The 21,349-nt window shown below is 42.4% G+C and overlaps 1 protein-coding gene across 1 annotated transcript in view; it reads left to right on the top strand.

Moving 5' to 3' along the window:
- Positions 1-21,349, top strand: part of col22a1 (collagen, type XXII, alpha 1) — a 291,389-nt gene that overhangs the window by 88,331 nt on the left and 181,709 nt on the right. The window contains exons 4-6 of the mRNA XM_048529285.2: positions 4,421-4,495; positions 9,944-10,043; positions 20,035-20,158. Of these exons, the coding sequence (XP_048385242.1) occupies positions 4,421-4,495; positions 9,944-10,043; positions 20,035-20,158 (299 nt within the window). The remainder of the gene's footprint in view (positions 1-4,420; positions 4,496-9,943; positions 10,044-20,034; positions 20,159-21,349) is intronic.

Genomic DNA, 21,349 nt, shown 5'->3' with positions numbered 1-21,349 from the left:
AGGAGGTAGGGAGGGGATAGGTCAGTCCAGGGAAGACGGACAGGTCAAGGAGGCGGGATGAGGTGGTAGGTAGGAAATGGAGGTGCGGCTTGAGGTGGGAGGAAGGGATGGGTGAGAGGAAGAACAGATTAGGGAAGCAGAGACAGGCTGGGCTGGTTTTGGGATGCAGTGGGGAGAGGGGACGAGCTGGGCTGGTTTTGTGATGCAGTGGGGGGAGGGGAAGAACTGGGCTGGTTTTGGGATGCAGTAGGGAAAGGGGAGATTTTGAAGCTGGTGAAGCCCACATTGATACCATTGGGCTGCAGGGTTCCCAAGCGGAATATGAGTTGCTGTTCTTGCAACCTTCGGGTGGCATCATTGTGGCACTGCAGGAGGCCCATGATGGACATGTCATCTGAGGAATGGGAGGGGGGGTTGAAATGGTTCGCGACTGGGATGTGCAGTTGTTTGTTGCGAACCGAGCGGAGGTGTTCTGCAAAGCGGTCCCCAAGCCTCCACTTGGTTTCCCCACTGTAGAGGAAGCCACACTGGTTACAATGGATACAATATACCACATTGGCAGATGTGCAGGTGAACATCTGTTTGATATGGAAGGTTATCCTGGGGCCTGGGATGGGGGTGAGGGCGGAGGTGTGGAGGCAAGTGTAGCACTTCCTGCGGTTGCAGGGGAAGGTGCCGGGTGTGATGTGATTGGAGGGGAGTGTGGAGCGGACAAGGGAGTCGCAGAGAGAGTGGTCTCTCCGGAAGACAGACAAAGGTGGGGATGGAAAAATAGCTTGGGTGGTGGGGTCAGATTGTAGATGGCGGAAGTGTCGGAGATGTGAGAACGAGAGGGTTCCTCTGGGGGCGGTTGTGGCGGGGGCAGGGTGTGAGGGATACATACCACCCCACCAACCTCCAGATGCAAAGTATCATCCTCCAACACAAGGCCGTTAGAGACACCAAGAGGCAATATGGGGCTAAGCTCGAGCCCCAAACTAACAACATGGACATCTGTTGCTTGTGGCAAAGCCTACATGACATAATGGGCTACAAAACAAAGCAGAACAGACGAACAAACAAAAATACATACCCTCCCCCACCACCCAATGTGCACACAGCATTTTACGATCATTTTGAATACAAAGTCAGTCACCTGCCCCGACAACCTGAGGTGCACCTGCCCCTCAGTCACCAATGCATACACCAGATTCGTCTTTTTTGAGAGTGAGCCCACAGAAAGCGATTGGCCCAGATGGAGTCCCTGGCTGTATGCTCAGATTTTGCATGTACCAGCTGGGAGTAGTTTTTGATAAGATCTTTAATCCCTCCTTGCTACAACCTGAAGTCCCCAACTGCTTCAGGAAAACTGCCATCATTTCACTGCCAAAGAAAGCTCATGCAATACGCTGCAATGACTACTGCTCTGTCACCCTGACCTCCAGAATTTAGAAGATCTGAGTGATAGAGATAAGCTAAATAGGCTGGGGCTATTTTCCCTGCAGTGTTGGAGGCTGAGACGTCTCCTTATAGAGGTTTATAAAATCATGAGGGCCATGGATAGTGTAAATAGTGTAAATTCCCTGGGGTTGGGAAGTCCAAAACTAGAAGGCATAAGTTTAACATGAGATGGGAAAGATTTAAAAGTGACCCAAGGGGCAACCTTTTGATGCAGAGGGTGTATGGAATAAGCTGCCGTAAAAAGTCATGGAATTACAATTACAGCATTTAAAAGGCATCCGGATGGGTCTGTGAATGGGAAGATTTTGGAGGAATATGGGCCAAATACTCACAAATCAGACTAGGTTTATTTGGGATCACTGGTCAGCATGGACAAATTGGACTGAGGGGTCAGTTTCTGTGTTATATATCTCTACAACTCCATGACTCTATAAAGTTGGTAATGGCTCACATCAACACTAGCCTCCCAGTCTGCCTCAATTCCTTGCAATTTGCCTACTGTTGCATCAGGTCTATGAAATACACCATTTCCTTGGCCCTACACTCATCCCTGGAACATTTGGATACCAAGGATATCTAGGACATGCTCCTACTCATTCACTGCAGGTTCATCTTCAGTGCAATAATTCCAAACAAACTATTCTCTAAACTCTGAGACCTCGGTCTCTGGTCCACCCCCTGCAACCAGATCCTCAACTTCCTGACCCATTGACCGCAATCCATGAGAATAGGCAACAACACCTCCTCCATGATAAACCTCAACACCAGGTACCCTGCAAGGCTGTGTGCTCAGCCCCTTACTATACTTCCTGTGTGCTCATGACTGTGAGGTCAAATTTCGTCTTAGCACCATCTACAAGTTCGCTGACGACACCGCTGTTGTAGGTCCGATCTCAAACAATAATTGGACAGAATGCCGAAAAGAGATTGAGTGCTTGGTAGCATGGTGTAAAGATAATAATCTCTCCTTCAATGTCAGCAAACTGGTGATTGACTTCAGGAAGCAAGTTGTTGGCTATGTCTCTGTGTCATTAATTGTGCTGAAGTGGAGATGGTCCAGACCATCAAGTTTCTAGAGGTGATGATCTGTCCTGGTCTACTCACTTTGATGCTACAGTCAAGAAAGCACAACAACACCTCTTCTTCCTCAGATTGCTCAGGAAATATGGCATTCTGTAAACATTCTTACCAATTGTTATAGATGCACCATGGAAAGCACTTTATTTAGATGCATCATGGCTTTGTATGGAAACTGCTCTGCTCAAGATTTCAAGAAACTTCAGAGAGTTTTGAACACAGCCCAATCCATTATGCAAGCCAACCTTCCATCCGTTGACTCTATTTATATTTCTCGCTGCCTTGGGAAGGCAGCCAACATCATCAAAGACCCCTCCTACCCAGGTTATAATCTCTTCCAACCTCTTCCGGGTGGGCAGAAGATACAAAAGCCTAGACACACGTATCAACAGATTCAAGAACAGCTTCTTCCCCACTGTTATCAAACTTTTAAATGGACCACTCAAATTTTAAATTGAAAGTTGATCTCACTGTTTATGCCCCTTCTCTGCAACTGTAACATTGTATTAATTGCTCTGTTGTATTACCATTATGCACTTTGTATGGTAAGGTTTGCCTGTACTGTACACAAAGTGAATGTTTTCACTGTGCCCATGTACATGCCACAACTATATTTTCATTCTGAAAGAAAGGTTTAAGGTGGGAACTGTAGAGCTTAGGATGGCTTCAGCAGCTGAAGGTTAAGGTGGAACAATTAAAATCACGTGTGTCCAGAACTGGAGAATTCCAGAGGTTTGTTTTTTAATCATTCGTGCGCTGTGGGTCTCATCGATTAGGATAGTATTAGTTGCTCATCGCTAACTGCCCAGACTGCAGTTAAGATTCAGACATATTCCTATGAGTCTGGAATCAAATGCAGGCTGGACCAGGTAAAATATGTCTGATTTATTAATTCAAAAGTCAATGCTCATAGCAACAGCTGCATGAACAATTTTCTTGAAGTTTGAACTGAGCTTTTACATTGCAAACAACAGACAGTTTCTGCTGGGGAGGACTCCAGCACACATTTTAAAATATTTGTCCTTTCTATGTCTGTGCCTCTGTAAGTTGTTTCCATTTCTAACCTGCTCAGTTACCTGAGATCCAGTCAGCTTCACTTATATAAAAAAAACTCCTCGGTACCCGATGATCATTGCAGGAACTTATAGTCACGCACACACAAAACAAAGCTCACAACAGGCATCAAATTCCTTGCTGTGAAATTATGCAGACATCCTGGTAAAACCTTATTTTTACAAACAATGCTTCCTTCTTGCAGCCCATATTTTTTCTTACAATAGAGAACCAATGAAGACCAGTGAACATGAGGTTCATACAGTGAACAGTGAGTGAACAGGATATGGAATGGTATAAAATAGCGGTAACAGAGCTTTGGATCAAGTTCTTGGATGGTGTAATTATCGGACACCGAGCATGAGACATGTCAGTTTGAAACGGGTATTGGCGCAAGAGTTGAATTAGGGCTGATGGTGAATAGAGATAGAAGTGAGAACTCTTGGTGATTTAGCAGATATGTTGCCAAAAGCTCATATCAGGGTCAACTAGGAAGTGTAAGTTGTGAATCTCAAATAGCAATCCCACAGACAGGACGAAGTTTTTGACTAGGAAATAAAACTTGTGACATGTAGTGACACCCATATTCCATGAATGAATAAAAACGTTCCCCATTAATGCAATGATATAGTACCTGCTATCAGGCTTAGAACATTCATTGTGGTGCTAAAGAGACAGTTTAGTTTAAGCACAGTTCTGTGTTATTGGTAGGATAATACGCTGTACATTACAAGATATATCGGTCTGAATCCTGTTTCCAGTGAGCAATGTCGTTGTACTTTATACTATGCTTTTATTACCGTATTCGATAATGATATTTTCAGTAACATTTTATTCTTTGTTTCAACAGATGTGCTATGCCCAAATTTAAGATTGGAAGGTAGTCAGTACAAGTTAGAAAATAAGGCTTCAGTTAACATCCCAGGTACGTGATTTTCTTTGCAGGAATGGCAAAGCTGAATTGTGGATATATCTCCATGCATTGCAATTATTTTTGACTGACATGCTCAACAATTAATGAATTTTCAAACTGAGCCTCTAAGAAACCAAGGTACAATATTAATATGTACAAAATAACATATTGGGTATAGAATTTCTGACTCAGATTTGGATGTTGTGCTCAAAGTTCACCAGAATTTTCTCTGTTTAGTTTGCATTTTTTGTTAAAATTTAGAGACAGTCTAAAACCAGGAGGCATAGTCTCAGAATTAAGGAGCACCAATCTAAAACTGAGATGAGGGGGAATTTACCCTCTCAGAGAGTTGTGAGCCTGTGCAACTCCTTGCCACAGAGAGCTGCGTACATTAAAGGCTGAGATAGATAGACTCTTCATCAGCAGTGCAATCAAGGTTTCTGGGAGAAGGGCAGGAAAGTAGACGTGAGGAATGTCAGTTCAATTTTGATCAGCTTGAAAGGTGGAGAAGGCTCGAAAAACCGACCAGCCTACTCCTGTTCTTATTTCTTATGGTCTTTGCTTAATCACCGCCCTGAAACCTTCTGTGAACAAGCATCAATGGCCAGTATAACAAAAGATAATTATTTCTTTTCATCAGCTACAATGTTGTTTCATCAGTTTCGGAGAGGTAACCAGGGTAGTTTTATTGATACAGCTTAAAATACGTATATCACTAAAAGAAGCAGTTTGAACAAGGGTGCCCAGTGCTCCACACGTGAGTGACCTGATTTAAAATTGTTAGAAATTACTTGAAAATAAATGTGCTGGACTATTTAATAGTTTTGTTAGAATAGTTCTATAACTTGGTAAATAATATGCATCTTGACATATCAATGCTTATAAGATTGGCTACTGCTGCCTATGCACCAGTGAAAGTGAATACAATTTGAGGATCCTTTCCAAACCAGTGTAATAAGCATCATTTTGCAATTTGCATAGGGGAATATGGCCAGCTTCATGGATGCGATCTCATGTAAGCATATGGAATTGTGAACGAACGTAAAAGATCACAGATAATATGAATGCAAGTGCTTTTGTGCTTAACCCATTTGCAATTAATACCCTCTGAACCATAGTGATGTTATTTCACTCAATTATATTGATATTATCAGAATAAAGTGAGTGCAGACTTGACTCAATATTTACTGAGAGCCAGACAGCTTAGGTACAAGTTTATAAAGTCAAGCTTCAGGATCCCTAGATCTGGTCAAATCAATTGCAAATCGCTACATGGAGGAAAACCCACATCAGGGCAGTGGATGACATAGAAAAGGATAATAATATGAATGCAGGGCCAATGTATTACCATGAAGGTGAATGGTGGGACCAGCATCCAGAGAATCCTGGATGTCAAGCAATATACAGGATAGGATAAGAAAAATGAAGGAGATTCACGGGAGATGCCAAAGCTCAAAATAGCAGATGTCCTAGAGCAGTTTAGAAAATACATTGGGTTGCTTAAAAAGAAATTCGGTGAGTGAAGAACAGTCTTGGAGAAGAGAGATAACAAGGTGTAGAGGTGGATGAACACAGCAGACCAAGCAGCATCAGTGAAGCAGGAAAGCTGATGCTTTGGGCCTCGGCCCTTCTTCTGAAATGAGGGAGGGGAAGGGGGTTCTGAAATAAATAGGGAGAGAGGGGGAGGCAGATAGAAGATGGATAGAGGAGAAGATAGGTGGAGAGGAGACAGACAGGTCAAAGAGGTGGGGATGAAGCCAGTAAAGGTGAGCGAAGGTGGGGAGTTAAGGAGAGGATAGGTCAGTCCAGGGAGGACGGACAGGTCATGGGGGCAGGATGAGGCAAGTAGGTAGGAGATGGTGGTGGGCTTGAGGTGGGAGGAGTCGACAGGTGGGAGGAAGGACAGGTTAGGGAGGCAGAGACAAGCCAGGCTGGTTTTGAGAAGCAGTGGCGGGAGGGGAGATTTTGAAGCTTGTGAAGTCCACATGGATACCATTGGGCTGCAGGGTTCCCAAGCGAAACATGAGTTGCTGTTCCTGCAACCTTTGGGTGACATCATTGTGGCACTGTAGGAGGCCCAGAATGGACATGTTGTCTGAGGAATGGGAGGGAGAGTTGAAATGGTTCGCGACTGGGAGGTGCGGTTGTGTAGTGCGAACCGAGCATAGGTATTCCGCAAAGCGGTCCCCAAACCTCTGCTTGGTTTCCCAATGTAGAGGAGGCCACAACGAGAACAGCAGATACAGTATACCACATTAGCAGATGTGCAAGTGTACATCTGCTTTATGTGGAAAGTCTTCTTGGGGCCTGGGATGGGGGTAAGGGGGAAGGTGTAGGGGCAGGTGTGGCATTTCCTGCAGGTGCAGGGAAAAGTACCAGGTGTGGTGGGGCTGGAGGGGAGTATGGAGTGGACAGTGGAGTCCTGGTGAGAGTGGTCCCTGCAGAAAGCAGATAAGGGTGGAAAGGGAAAAATGTCTTTGGTGGTGGGGTTGGATTGCAGATGGCGGAAGTGTCGGAGGATGATGCATTGGATCCGGAGGTTGGTGGGGTGGTATGTGAGGATGAGGGGAATTATGTTTTGGTTGCTATTATGGGGAGAGGCTGTGAGGGATGAGTTGCTAAAAATGTGGGAGACAGGGTCGAGGGTGTTCTCAGCCACTGTGGGGGGGAAATTGCAGTCCTTGAAAAACAAAGACATCTGAGATGTTTAGGAGTTGAATGCCTCATGCCGGGAGCAGATGCAGTGGAGGTGAAGGAATTGGGAATAGGAGATCGCATTTTTGCAGGAAGGTGGGTGGGAGGAGGTGTATTCTAGGTAGCTGTGGGAGTCGGTGGGCTTGAAATAGATATCATTTTCCAAGTGGTTGCCAGAGATGGAAACAGAGAGGTCCAGGAAGGAGAGAGATATATCAGAGATGGTCCAGGTGAACTGAAGGTCGGGTGGAAAGTGTTGGTGAAGTGGATGAACTGTTCGAGTTCCTCATGGGAGCGTGAGGTGGCGCTGATACGGTCATCAATGTAACGGAGGAAGAGTTGGGTTTTAGGGTCAGTGTACCTATGGAAGAGGGATTGTTTCACGTAACCTACAAAGAGCCAGGCGTATCTTGGTCCCATACAGGTACCCATGGCGACCCACATTGTCTGTATGAAGTGGGAGGAATTGAAAGAGACATTGTTGAGGGTGAGGACGAATTTGGCTAAGTGGATGAGGCTGTCAGTGTAGGGGGAAACTGGTTGGGCCTGTGGGACAGGAAGAGGTGGAGGCCCTTTAGGCCATCTGCATGGGGAATGCAGGTGTATAGGGACTGGACGTCCATGGTAAAGATGAGGTGTTGGGGGCCGGGGAATTGAAAGTTTTGGAGGAGATGGAGAGCGTGGTTGGTGGCATGGACGTAGGTGAGGTGTTCCTGGACCAAGGGCGAGAAAATAGAGTCAAGATAAGAGGAGATAAGTTAATTGGGCAGGAGCTGGCAGAGACAATGGGTCAACCAGAGCAGTCAGGTTTGTGGATTTTGGGAAGGAGATAGAAGCAGGCAGTGTGGGGTTGGGGAGTGATGAGGTTAGTCGCTGTGAATGGGAGGTCACCTGAAGTGATGAGTTTGTGGATGGTTTGAGCGATGATGGTTTGCTGGTCGGGGGTGGTGTCAAGGGGGCAGTAGGTGGAGGTGTCGGAGAGTTGGCAACTGGCCTTGGCGATGTAGAGGTCAGTGCACCATATGACAACTGCACCTCCTTTGTCCATGGGTTTTATGTGATGTTGGGATTGGAGTGGAGGAAGCGGAGGGCTGCATATTCTGTGGAGGAGAGGTTGGAGTGGGTGAAGGGGTGGAGAGGTTGAGGCGATTGATGTCATGGTCTCACATGGTAGGCTGGTTAAAAACCTAAAAGCCCATGGGATTCAGGAAAATTTGGCAAATGGATCCAAAATTGGCTTCGTAGCAACAAACAAAGTGCAATAGTTGAAGGATGTTTTTGTAACTGGAAGCCTGTATCCAGTGTCGTACCAAAGGGTATGGAGCTTTATTTTTCTGTTTGTTATTACATCAATGTACACGTCCCATAGATCCTTGAAGGTGGTTGGGAAGGTATACTTGCAATTTTTAGCCAAGGCACTTTTGACAAGATCTAGGACATTATAATGGAGATGTACCACAGTTGGAATATTGCGTGCAGTTCTGATCACCACTCTGTTGGAAAGATGTGATTTCAGTCGAAAGGTTGCAGAAGGTATTCACCGGGACGTTGCCTAGGCTGGATAGAATTCAACAATGAATAGCGATTTGTTAAGCAGGGGTTATTTCCTTTCGTGGAGAGAAAGGTGAGGGGGAGGTGGGGGAGGAATCTATTGAAGTGTGTAAACTTCTGAGGGACATTGACAGTTGGATAGGGGGAAGCCTTTCCCCTTCGTCATGGTGGCTCAATGGTTAGTAATGCTGTCTCACAATATCAGAAGCTCAGGTTCAATTCCATACTTGGGTGGCTGTCTGTATGGAGTTTGAACATCTTCCCTTTTTCTCATGGGTACTTCCGTTGCCTCCCACAGTCCAAAAATGTGCAGGTTAGGCAAATTAGCCATGCTAAATTGTTGACAATGTCCAGGGTGACGTAGATTGGCCATGAGAAATACAGGGATAGGCTGGGGTCTCAGATTGGGGTGGGATGCTGCTTGGATGATTGGTGCAGACTCAGTGGGCTGAATGGCCTCTTTCTGCACTGTAGGGATCTGATTATACTATTCAAGGTGTTAAAACCAGGGCACACCATTTTAAGATAAAGAGCAGGAGGTTAGGGGGAATTTGAGGGAACGTTTTTTCACCCAGAGGGTTGTGGATATCTAGACCTCATTGCCTGAAAGCGTGGTAGTGACAGAAAGCCTTAAGACATTTAAGAACTATTTCGAGAGAAACTTAAAATAGCATAACATATGAGGCTACAGGCCAATTGCAAGAAATTGGCATGAAAGTAGAGAGATTTTTGTTGACTGGTGCAGATTGATGGGCCGAAGGGCCTCTTTCCATGCTGTAAAATCTCTTTGATAAGGTAAAACATACAGTGGACCAAGTATAATGGTTCTGTAAGATGTGTTTTATACCATTGTTTTCGGCACTGTAAAAAATATCAAATCATATGAGGAATGCAATTAATTTCCGTGAGAAGTGTCAAATCAAGTCAACAGGCCTGTTCAACACTGTGCCAAATCCTATTTCACACAGACTTGGAAAATATTGCCAGGAGTTTTACTTTCTAATGAAAGTAATAGTGAACCCAGGAAATTAATCTGCAAAAAGAAATGTCTGTTATCATTCTGTAAACTTCACTGGGATGATTCTAGTCTTGTCAAATGTTGGCTGCAGATTTCCTGTGGGCTGTTGTATGCTGCTGGTAGGAATCTAATTTACTTGCACTATTTTTAAATGCAATCTTCATAATGTCATATACGTCTGGTGTGTATTCAAACAGGTTTTGATTTGATGGAGCGGTTCCATGTGAAAAGTATTATTGGAACAAAAGATAGAGGATTTGTTCGCCTTGGAACAATGCCCATTGTTCAGATGACCAAGTAAGTGAACAACCAAGCACATTGATGTGGTGCATCTAGAACCAATTTACTTTTATGCATGTTCATCTATTTTATTCTACTCTGTCTTTTGTCATGGAAATATACTCCACTCCCAGCAACTCTGCTCAACACCAGTGTACTCTAGTCCACTAAATATCAGAAAAGGAGTTCTTTACATCAATTCACTGTTCCTTACATTGCTGAATGGAATTTCACTCGACTATTCGTCCCTCATTTCAGTGCATACAAACTACTCGATGCTAGAAGAGTCTACTTATAGTATTATACGAGGGTTTACTATTGCAGCCAAATATCACAGCACATTGCTGTACTCTGCTGGATGCTATTGCAATGCACAGCTCTGAATTCTAACACTACAAAATGCTGAAGGGTCGGCTTGAAGTCCTAATATGCCATTCATGGCGTTACTGATATAAGTAATGAATTGTGAACTGAGTAGAAAGCAGACATCTCCTCTTAGTGTGTGAAAGGGAGTCAGAAAAACAGCCTGACATACTTTCCAGCATCTGCTCTGATGTGACAGAGCAGAAGGCTTAACAACAAGTTGCTTATCCAATGGTTTTGGTCAATGAAATTCTTAAAAAAAAATTCAGAATAGAAAAGTCAGAGGAGTCTGGTTCACTCGGTAAGCTGAAAATTATCCTTTCAATTTTTTCATTTGTTATCCCCTAGACAACATTAGATGATTGGATGAGTGGGTACTACGGGATATTAGAACCTTAGACTTGTTTGCAAACATAGTACCCAGCTCTAAAAATCCTCAAGCAGTAATCTACGTCCAGTTTGTCAATTATTGGAGATAAATAGACAATATTATTTAGAGAGGCTATGGGATGGATACTTGTAAAATAAATTGGCAATTTTGGAATTTTAGACATTTAGTGGACTCTGAGACATATGGTTGACAGAGTAAAGAAATCTTTGCGTTGACTGTAATCATCCTTGCGTTTAACCATGTGGGAGGTGGAGAAGAGAGTGCATATATGCAGTCAAGAAAACAAGAAAATTAAATGGTGTTATTGGATTCAAAAGGGAGATTAAAATTATTTTAGAAGAGACAATTTATAAGAAATAAATCATTTACACCAACAGAGGCGTAAAGATTTCCTGTCTCGTGTTGGCACCGAATCTCATGCAAGATTCAAATAAAAATAATAACAGCTTGCATTTATATTGTACCTTTAACATAGTGGGATGTTCTAACTTATGCTTATGTATCCATATGAATTCTCACTATCTGTCACAAACATCAAGTTGCTAACCCCCAACCATTCGCCTCATCAAATACCACTTTCCCCACTTTGGCAGAGTCCACTATTTAGCTAGTGCAGCACTGCCCCAGCCCTGCTCCAGCTCTGCTCCACCCAGAGTAGAAGCAAGTCATCCTCAAACTGTTGCTAATGAAGTTGCTAGTAAAACACAGCTTAGTTTTTTTTTCAGGGGCAGAAGGTTGTCGGGCTCAATCTTCACATGTGGCAGGATGCTTTGAGAGAGTAATCAGCAAGACATATAGAAATTTTGAAATCATCCACCAACTCTTCTTCCCTTCCCTTCATAGCAAGTTGTAAGACATGACCACTTGTTGTGCAAATGGGTCTTTCTCACATTGCCTTGCATTTCTTGCTAAAACCTTAGATCAGTGTCGCAGGTAAGAACAACTTTGAGTAACTTACCTGTTCTCTCAAGTTGCTTCTCAGTCTCAACTGTTGCACGAAGAACAATCCTAACTTCTCCAAACTAACCTTATAGCTAACATCCCTTACCTCAAACCCAAAACACAATATCCCAGTCATTGCTTTCCAAAGGAGATCCTGATTTTACAAGCAAACTCATGAGTTTCAGGTCTGTTCCGACCAGGTCCAATCTGCACAGACACCTGCCTCATCAAAATCAACTATAAGGGTAAAGTCACCACAGATCTACTGGACCACAGAGCTACTCTCTCAATATTGAGAAATGGCGTTTTAACCTGAGGGTGGCCATAGCTCAGGTTTGAGGAAAGGTTGAAATGGAGAGTGCTTCATGGCAACCTTAGCCAAAATCAGATGTCAGTGGATGCAGTCGCTGATTGAAATGGGCTGCTGCCTCTAGGAGGCAATAACTTCTTATTTAGAGTTTGTCTCCTTTCTACACCACTCGTACCCTCCACTGTGAAAATGATGGAGGCCAGGTTCAGCAAGGGATCTCTGTATTTGAGCTTCTGCTGCCATTTTCACACTGACAAAAGCCTCCCACTCTATGCACAATTTCAGGCCCTTATGCTTGATGCCTACATGTTTATCAATTTGCTCACTGTATGTAATTTGTAATTGAATTTTCTGTCTGTGGTATCTAGAGGTATGAAATATGATAAGGATTGCACTTTTAAAGATCTAATTGAAAAATAAAATTTAGAAATAAAACCCTCTATCTTTCATTCCAGCAATACTTTTCTAAAATATAATTTAGAAATATTTTGTTGTGTCTTTTGGAACGAATAAACCATATTAAATTTGAAACATTGAAATCAACATACAGTGGATGTCAAGGGAATGATCAGTATTCACACACTCACTGCATTTCATATAAACATCAAAACATTGAGTAGATCAATTTATGTTCCTATAAATAAACCTTTAGTTCCTCAACAGCAGGTCATATGTCAGTTAACTTTCACCTCTCCTTCATCTGACTTAAGTTATCTGTAGTGACAGGAGTAGAGAATATGCACAGAGAATTAGCTCGCCTCAAACAAATTTTTAAATTGCCAATCTTATTGTTGCATATTCCTGTTGAAATATTACATGATTTCCAAGCTAAGCAGCTCATTTTGAAAGGAGCTGGGTGAGCATTTCATGAGGTATGGGTTTTAGGATAAAAATAGAGTTAGAAATTTCCTGTAAAAACTACCAGGAAAGTTATCTGTGGAATGCAAGTAGCCAAGGGTAGGTATTATAGATTTTCCTGTTAGAATGGTGTCATAGAACATTTGCATCACTGCTTTCGACAGGAAAAGAAAACAGCTTTGCCTACCTATTCAGCTTCTTTCAAGAGATTAACTAAGCAATACCATTATTGTATCTATTGAATTTTGTTAAAAAAGGAATAGCTTAAATAAGCTGAATGTTTCATATGTTTCATATTTTGCTGTGTTATTATTCCTTTGATGCTAAGATTAGAGTTTGGATTAGGTTACAGTCAATGTTTAGACAAGGGTTTGAGTTGGAATCAGGAATTTATATCATTTCCACCTGACTTCCTCAGAAGCTTAACATGAAAATCTTTCTTTTAGCAGGGTAATTTACTTTGGCAATGCTCCAAGTAGCTTGTGCACTTCAAGGTGATAGATTTTACCTGGTGAAAGCATTGAATGAACTTTTTGTTTAAGCTTAGACAACAAATGAGATAATTAGCTGGTTAATAATTAAATATTCCTACCATTATAGGTTGTGGAAAACATTTATTTTTGTCCATTTGGTGAGCCAGAAATAGTATACTGATGTTTTCATTGACACATTACCAGCAATTGACTTCAATGAAAATAAAGGTTTGGAGAAATGTAAAAGAAGGTTCTGGCCTTATACAAAAAAAATCCTTGGGAAATATTTCGTTGACTTTACCATCATTTTTAGCAGTGAGCTGAAGATCCTGTAGGCTTTCTTTCTCTAATAATGGGCTACTTCAGTGGCTTGAGTTTCGAAGAAAGAGCTACAATAGCTCTGTAAAATACAGTGAAATGCTGGAGCCATTGTCTTCAAACTATGTCACTTCAAGGAAGTTACATTGGCACGGGTTTCTGATACCTTAATTTATAGCAGATTGTATGGACAGTTCACGTTTACCTATAATTCAATGATCTACTGTGTTGACCTGCGAGTTCACTGCCTGGCCATATCAAATTGAATTATTCAGGTTTATTTCAGGATGACACTGCCTGAACCTTAGAACACAGGGAGCCTTGGTATGAGGAGATGCGACACAACATCACTTTAACTTGACAGCCAGTTGCTCAAGATTCTAATTTAATGTGTAAAGACGTGAGCAACTGCAGGTTTCATTGTCAGAACATAAACAAAGCTAAGAACGGAGTTGATGAACAATAGCAGATTTTGAGAAGTGCTCCACTTAGACAGCTGTTAGCCATGTTCAAATTTCTTTGCCAGGGTTAGTTATCACTGGCTGACAGATTCAGGCATGACTGCAACCTAACTTAAACCATTATCTTGATAGTGGGAATAGTAAATATTCTGAGACAGACAACTGCTCCAAATTCAGAAAGATATTTGTTACCTCCTCACACCTCAGACTATAGGATAAACTCAGAAGTGATATTGTTGTGCTCCTTAGTTTTAACATTAATTCTCAAGGTATGACTCACAGTTAAGGCTGACATTCATCACCTGTTGCCCTGAAATCTTAATCTTGGGTCTGGTTTTGACTCATTGAGCCACGTCGAAGGCAGGGAATTCACATTGATAGGAGTGTAGACCCTGAATAAGGAGTGCATAACATCTGTGCATTAATAGGTTTATAAAAATGCAGTACACTTTTTTTAATACAATTTGGTATTTAGACTTATGTTCCTGGGATTATCAGTTTAGATCTCAAGATTATCACACTACCAAACCTATATTTTTAGAAATAATTTTCTAGATTCTGCCAAGAATTATGATGGTGACCCACCAATTTTTCAAGCACAAAATGGCAGTGTAAATGTCCCTTATAATAGGTCGAACAGATGTACATTCAGTGACTGCAATGCTCCACCCAGCAATTGGTTTAAGCAGAAATAAAAAGATTTCCAGAGCCCTGTTGAAAATGAAAATGTCCACTCATCCTTTCATGTATTGTACAAGTTATTGTACAAAATGCGGAGGAATGGGATTGTGGGAGATATAGCAGTTTGGATCGGAAATTGGCTTGCTGAAAGAAGACAGAGGGTGGTAGTTGATGGGAAATGTTCATCCTGGAGACCAGTTACTAGTGGTGTACTGCAAGGGTCGGTGTTGGGTCCACTGCTGTTTGTCATTTTAATAAATGACCAGGATGAGGGCGTAGAAGGATGGGTTAGTAAATTTGCAGATGACACTAAGGCCAGTGGAGTTGTGGATAGTGACGAAGGATGCCATAGGTTGCAGGGAGACATAGCTAAGATGCAGAGCTGGGCTGAGAGGTGGCAAATGGAGTTTAATGCAGACAAGTGTGAGGTGATGCACTTTGGTAGGAGTAACCAGAAGGCAAAGCACTGGGCTAATTGTAAGATTCTTGGTAGTGTAGATGAGCAGAGAGATCTCAGTGTCCATGTACACAGATCCTTGAAAGTTGCCACCCAGGTTGACAGGGCTGTTAAGAAGGCATACAGTGTTTTAGCTTTTATTAATAGAGGGATCGAGCTCCAGAAGCAAGAGGTTATGCTGCAGCTGTACAAAACTCTGGTGCGGCTGCACTTGGAGTATTGAATACGGTTCTGGTCACCGCATTATAAGAAGGATGTGGAAGCTTTGGAAAGGGTGCAGAGGAGATTTACTAGGATGTTGCCCGGTAAGGAGGGAAGGTCTTACGAGGAAGGGCTGAGGGACTTGAGGCTGTTTTCATGAGAGAGAGAAAAAGGTTGAGAGGTGACTTAATTGTAACATATACAATAATCAGAGGGTTGGATAGGGTGGATAGGGAGAGCCTTTCTCCTGGGATGGTGATGGCGAGCACGAGGGGGCATAGCTTTAAATTGAGGGGTGAAAGATATAGGACAGATGTCAGAGGTGATTTCTTTACTCAGAAAGTAATAAGGGAATGGAAGGCTTTGCCTGCAACGGTAGTAGATTCGCCAACTTTAGGTACATTTAAGTCGTCATTGGATAAGCATATGGACGTACATGGAATAGTGTAGGTTTGATGGTCTTCAGATCAGTACGACAGGTCGGCACAACATCGAGGGCAGAATGGCCTGTACTGTGCTGTAATGTTCTATGTTCTATGTCTGTCCCTGCTTTTTACAAGAGTAAATCAGCTTGTGCCATTCCTCACTGTTTTGCCTGCACCCCTTCAATTTTTCCTTTGAGAAAATGATCAAATTTTCTTTTGAAAATCACAATTCAATCTTCTCCCAACGTACTATAACCTGTGCAGTCCAAATCTTAACTACTGGTTGTACGACAGAACTTTTCGTCATACTGTCATATTGCCTCCTTAGTCAAACACTCCCTGCTGTCTTCTCAACTGTTCCTCAATGGGAAGAGATTGTCCCTGTCTACTGCGTCTCATGGTTTTGAATACCTCTAAAATGTAGATCATAGAACATAGAACATTACAGCACAGTACAGGCCCTTAGGCCCTCGATGTTGTGCCGACCTGTCATACCAACCTGAAGCCCATCTAACCTACACTATTCCATGTACGTCCATATGCTTGTCCAATGACGACTTAAATGCGCCTAAATTTGGTGAATCTACTACCGTTGCAGGCAAAGCGTTCCATTCCCTTACTACTCTTTGAGTAAAGAAACTACCTCTGACATCTGTCCTATATCTTTCACCCCTCAATTTAAAGCTATGCCCCCTCCTGCTCGCCGTCACCATCCTAGGAAAAAGGCTCTCCCTATCCACCCTATCTAACCCTCTGATTATTTTATATGTTTCAATTAAGTCACCTCTCAACCTTCTTCTCTCTAACGAAAGCAGCCTCAACTCCCTCAGCCTTTCCTCGTAAGACCTTCCCTCCATACCAGGCAACATCCTAGTAAATCTCCTCTGCACCCGTTCCAGTGCTTCCACATCCTTCTTATAATGCGGTGACCAGAACTGTACACAATACTCCAAGTGCGGCCGCACCAGAGTTTTGTACAGCTTGACCATAACTTCTTGGTTCCGGAACTTCATCCCTCTATTAATAAAAGCTAAAACACTGTATGCCTTCTTAACAGCCCTGTCAACCTGGGTGGCAACATTCAAGGATCTGTGTACATGGACACCGAGATCTCTCTGCTCATCTACACTGCTAAGAATCTTACCATTAGCCCAGTACTTTGCCTCCTGGTTACTCCTACCAAAGTGCATCACCTCACACTTGTCTGCATTAAACTCCATTTGCCACCTCTCAGGCCAGCTCTGCAGCTTATCTATGTCTCTCTGCAATCTACAGCATCCTTCGTCACTATCCACAACTCCACTGACGTTAGTGTCGTCTGCAAATTTACTAACACATCCTTCTATGCCCTCATCCAGGTCATTTATAAAAATAACAAACAGCAGTGGACCCAACACTGACCCTTGCGGTACACCACTAGTAACTGGTCTCCAGGATGAACATTTCCCATCAACTACCACCCTCTGTCTTCTTTCAGCAAGCCAATTTCCGATCCAAACTGCTATATCTCCCACAATTCCATTCCTCCGCGTTTTGTACAATAGCCCATTGTGGGGAGTCCTCTCAATCTTCTCTACGCCAAGAGGAAGAGTCCCAGTTTCTCATGGCTATCTATATAAACTGAATTTCTCAGCCATGGAACCATTCTCAAAAATCTTTTCTGTATTTGCTTTAATGTATTTCTGGTCTTCTAAAGTGTACTTGATGAAATTGAATGCAATACTTCAGCTGAGGCCAACCCAACATTTTATCAAGTTTTATCCTAATTTTCTTGACTGCCTCCATTTGTAAATCCCAGCATCCTATATGGTTTAAAAACTGTACTCATACCTATTCTGTGACTTTCACTGATATATGCAAATCCACCTATGTCCTTTGTCTTCTGGACCCTCTTTAGAATTTCACTCTTTACTATAAATTGCCTCCACTGTTCTTCTTCAATAGAATCCTTCACACTTCTCTGCACTAAACTTTATCTGCCACTTTTCTGCTCATTCTATCAGTCCATCTGTGATCTTTTGAAAGGTAATAGAGTTCACTATACTGCTATGTTTTGTGTCAGCTTTACATTCTGAAACTCCTCTTCACATCAACTGACCCAATTTTTATCCCTGGTTCAGACAATCAGAGTCAGGAAATGTTCTGGCGTTTCAAGCTGACAAGGAAATATTGACCCAGGAGGGAATATTCTGGCATGATTGGGCATGGGGTTGAACATGGAAAGAGAGCAGCATTTGCTTGCTCCAGGTATGAGACCAATTGAAGTTCCATGGGATTCAAATATTATTGGAGTAGGCAAGAATGTCGAGTTGAGGCATCAATCTGATCAGCCATAATCTTACTCAATGACAAAGCAACGTTGAAGGGCTGAATGATCTAAACTAGCTCTAGTTTTTATGTTGTCACTGACCTCGCAAGGGCCTTGTCATGTCATCACTAATATTAACCCCATGGTGGGTGGGCAAGACTTCTAACAAGGGTAGCACAACAAGGTTACATCATGGGTATCTGACTGAGAAATCAACCAATGAAAAAGCTGTAACATTCTGAAAGCCATACTGACCCCTATATCCTTGTGGCCAAATATATTTAATTTTTCCCTTACTGTAGCCTGGTGTCCTGTAAGTAAGCTTCAGATGGGTATTGCACGAGCAATAGCCAACACTTTCCCAGCGGTGCTGCTGTTCATCAGAACTACCAATATCTGATTATCTGGCTGCTCGTGCGTGCCCTTGATCCTGTGGGAAGGGCTATCAAGTGTCTGAGCAGTACATGATATAGCCAACTTTCACTACAGAGCTAACACTGGACCAGCTCTCCAGTTGATGAAAACGGGTGTGTTGCCTCAACAGTCTCTGTTCTTGACCTCTCAAGTGTATCCTCTGTGCAGCTCTGCAATGTTCAGTAATACCTGTTAGAAGGCTACCTTGCAACCTTTTTTAAAATTCATTAACAGGATGAGGGCTGCAATGGCTAGACCAGCATTTATCGTCCATCCCTAATTGACCAGAGAGCAGATAAGAGTCAACCACATTGCTTTGGGCCTGGCGTCACATGTAGGCCAAACCAGGTAAGGATGGCACTTTCCCCCCTTAAAGGACATTTGTGACCCAGATGGGTTCCCCACTGCCCCTGCTACCCCCCCTCCCCCTGGCCCCACAACAATCACAGTGGATTCATGGCCATTATTAGATTCTTAATTCCAGATATTTTATTGAATTCAAATTCCAGTATTTGCTGGGGTGGTATTCCAACCCAGATCCCCAGAATGTTATGTGGGTCTCTGAATTAGCAGTCCAGTGATAGTACCACTGGGCCATTGCCTCCCTTCACTGATCCTTAAAGAGCTTTCCAGAGGCTATCATCATAAAACTAAATTCATTTGTAGATTTATTTGTATCTCATGGCTCAGTGATAAATATGTTAAGGGACTCAGCCAGGAAATTTAGACAGCCTCACAAGTATGTATAGCCTCATAGCTCCCTGAAACGTAGAAAAGTGTGGCAGCAGTAGGTACAGATGTTAAGGTTTTAGAGCAGACTACCTGTTTGGGAAACATTTGTAGCAAGCCAATCAAGTCAACAGCTTTGGAATTTGAAATAAATTAATTAATGACAAATCTTAAAGTCAAAGTTAGTTTCAATAAAGGTACCAAAAATCTAGCATTGACTGTCTTGGAAATTCACCTAATGTCCTTTAGGGAAACAAATCGGTCATCCTTGCCTGGTCTGACCTACATGCGACTCCAGGCCCACACAGTGCCATTGTCACTCAGCCACTGACTGAAATAGCCTGTAAGAAACTGAATTCAAGGACAGTCATGGATGGGCAATAAGTGCTGACCTCTACAGCAAACCTGAAAGAATTGTTTGAAAAGCCACAACAAATATCAGCAGTAAACAGTTAATTGAAATGAAAGGATGTACTTGTGATATATTATGGCTGTGTAACCTACCTATGCAATGTCAAAAACAAATAGCTTTTAATGTTGGTTGTCTACAACTCTGCATGCATCAACTAAAACAACAGCGATTGGACATGATCCTTGGGATTTTCTTGGCATATCTGGATATATCACTAACTGCTGAATATTGATGAGCATTCAAGGACCTCTCAACTTTTATTTCAGAGACGTGTTTCCTCAAGGCCTGCCTGATGAATATGCTTTTGTTGCCACATTCAAATTCCGTAAAGCTTCCCGAAGAGAAGACTGGTACATCTGGCAAATTATTGACAAGTATGGGATCCCACAGGTATATTGTCTCACGTTTATCCTTCATTCAAGCGTGATTTCACTGGGTAAAATTGGATGACTGGGAAATCAGAACACAACAAATTAAGACAAAATCATTGAGTTATCAGCACATTTCACCAAATCAAAATAGATCTCTCCAAGAGGTGTTTAACGCCATAAAATCGAATGTGTTCAGATGGAATGTCCTCTATTGAACTAGTTGAGTTAAAACTATTTCACAAGTGTTGTGTTGCATGTACTTCCAGTATGTGTACATTGATGTGTGCATTCAGGTGTAGTTATTGACTGTGGAGGAATGTTGGGTTTGAATTATATTGAATAGATTTGGATAAGACTGCAGAAATTGAGAAAATTAAAAGATGCTGAGGTTACACTGTTAGTGAGGGTTTCGATCTTTGCCCTTGGTATTAAGGATATTCTAGTAATTGTGTTAAATTAGAAGACACAAGACTAGAGCTAAGAAATTGTAGAGAAATGGTAAAATGTCCCTTTATGAACCACAGGCCACTAAAAGATAGAAATCAGATAGAGTGTGAGATGAGAAGACACAGCACAAAGGTATGTAGCACTGTGTCTCAGTGGTTAGCACAGCTGTCTGACAGTGTTAGGGTCCTGAGTTTGACTCCACCCTTGGACAACTGTCTGTGTGGAGTTTACATGTTCTCCTTGTCCCTGTTTGGGTTTCTGCTGGGTGCTCTGGTTCCCTCCTACAGTCCAAAGATGTGCAGGTTAGGTGGTTTGGCTGTGCTAAATTGTCCATAGTGACCAGGAATGTGTAGGTTATGGGGTTATGTGGAGTTACAGGGATAAAGTAGGGAGTAGGGTTCTGGATGGGATACTCTTAAGAGGGTTGGTGTGGACTTATTGTTCCGAATGGCCTGCTTCCATGCTATAGGGATTTTATGAATGTAAGGATGACAATATTGAAGATTTTGACCATCTCAAGATAGATTGAAATAAAAATAACACAGTTCATTGATTTTATTTTGGAATGCTTACCAGACTGCTTTCAAGAACAATATATTCCTTTACTCTGGGGAATGATGTGAGCAGAATCTTTCTTAATAACTTTCTGTTGAATATTTGTGTGATCTGTCTGTGGACCTCGCTGTAGCTTTGATTTACACTGTTTGGGATGTTAGAATCAACTAGACACAGGGACAAAAAATATTTGGGAAATAGGAACCAG

Source organism: Stegostoma tigrinum, chromosome 5 (assembly GCF_030684315.1).
Source record: "Stegostoma tigrinum isolate sSteTig4 chromosome 5, sSteTig4.hap1, whole genome shotgun sequence".
NCBI classification, from domain to species: Eukaryota; Metazoa; Chordata; class Chondrichthyes; order Orectolobiformes; family Stegostomatidae; genus Stegostoma; species Stegostoma tigrinum.
This window is presented reverse-complemented; position numbering and strand designations above follow the sequence as displayed.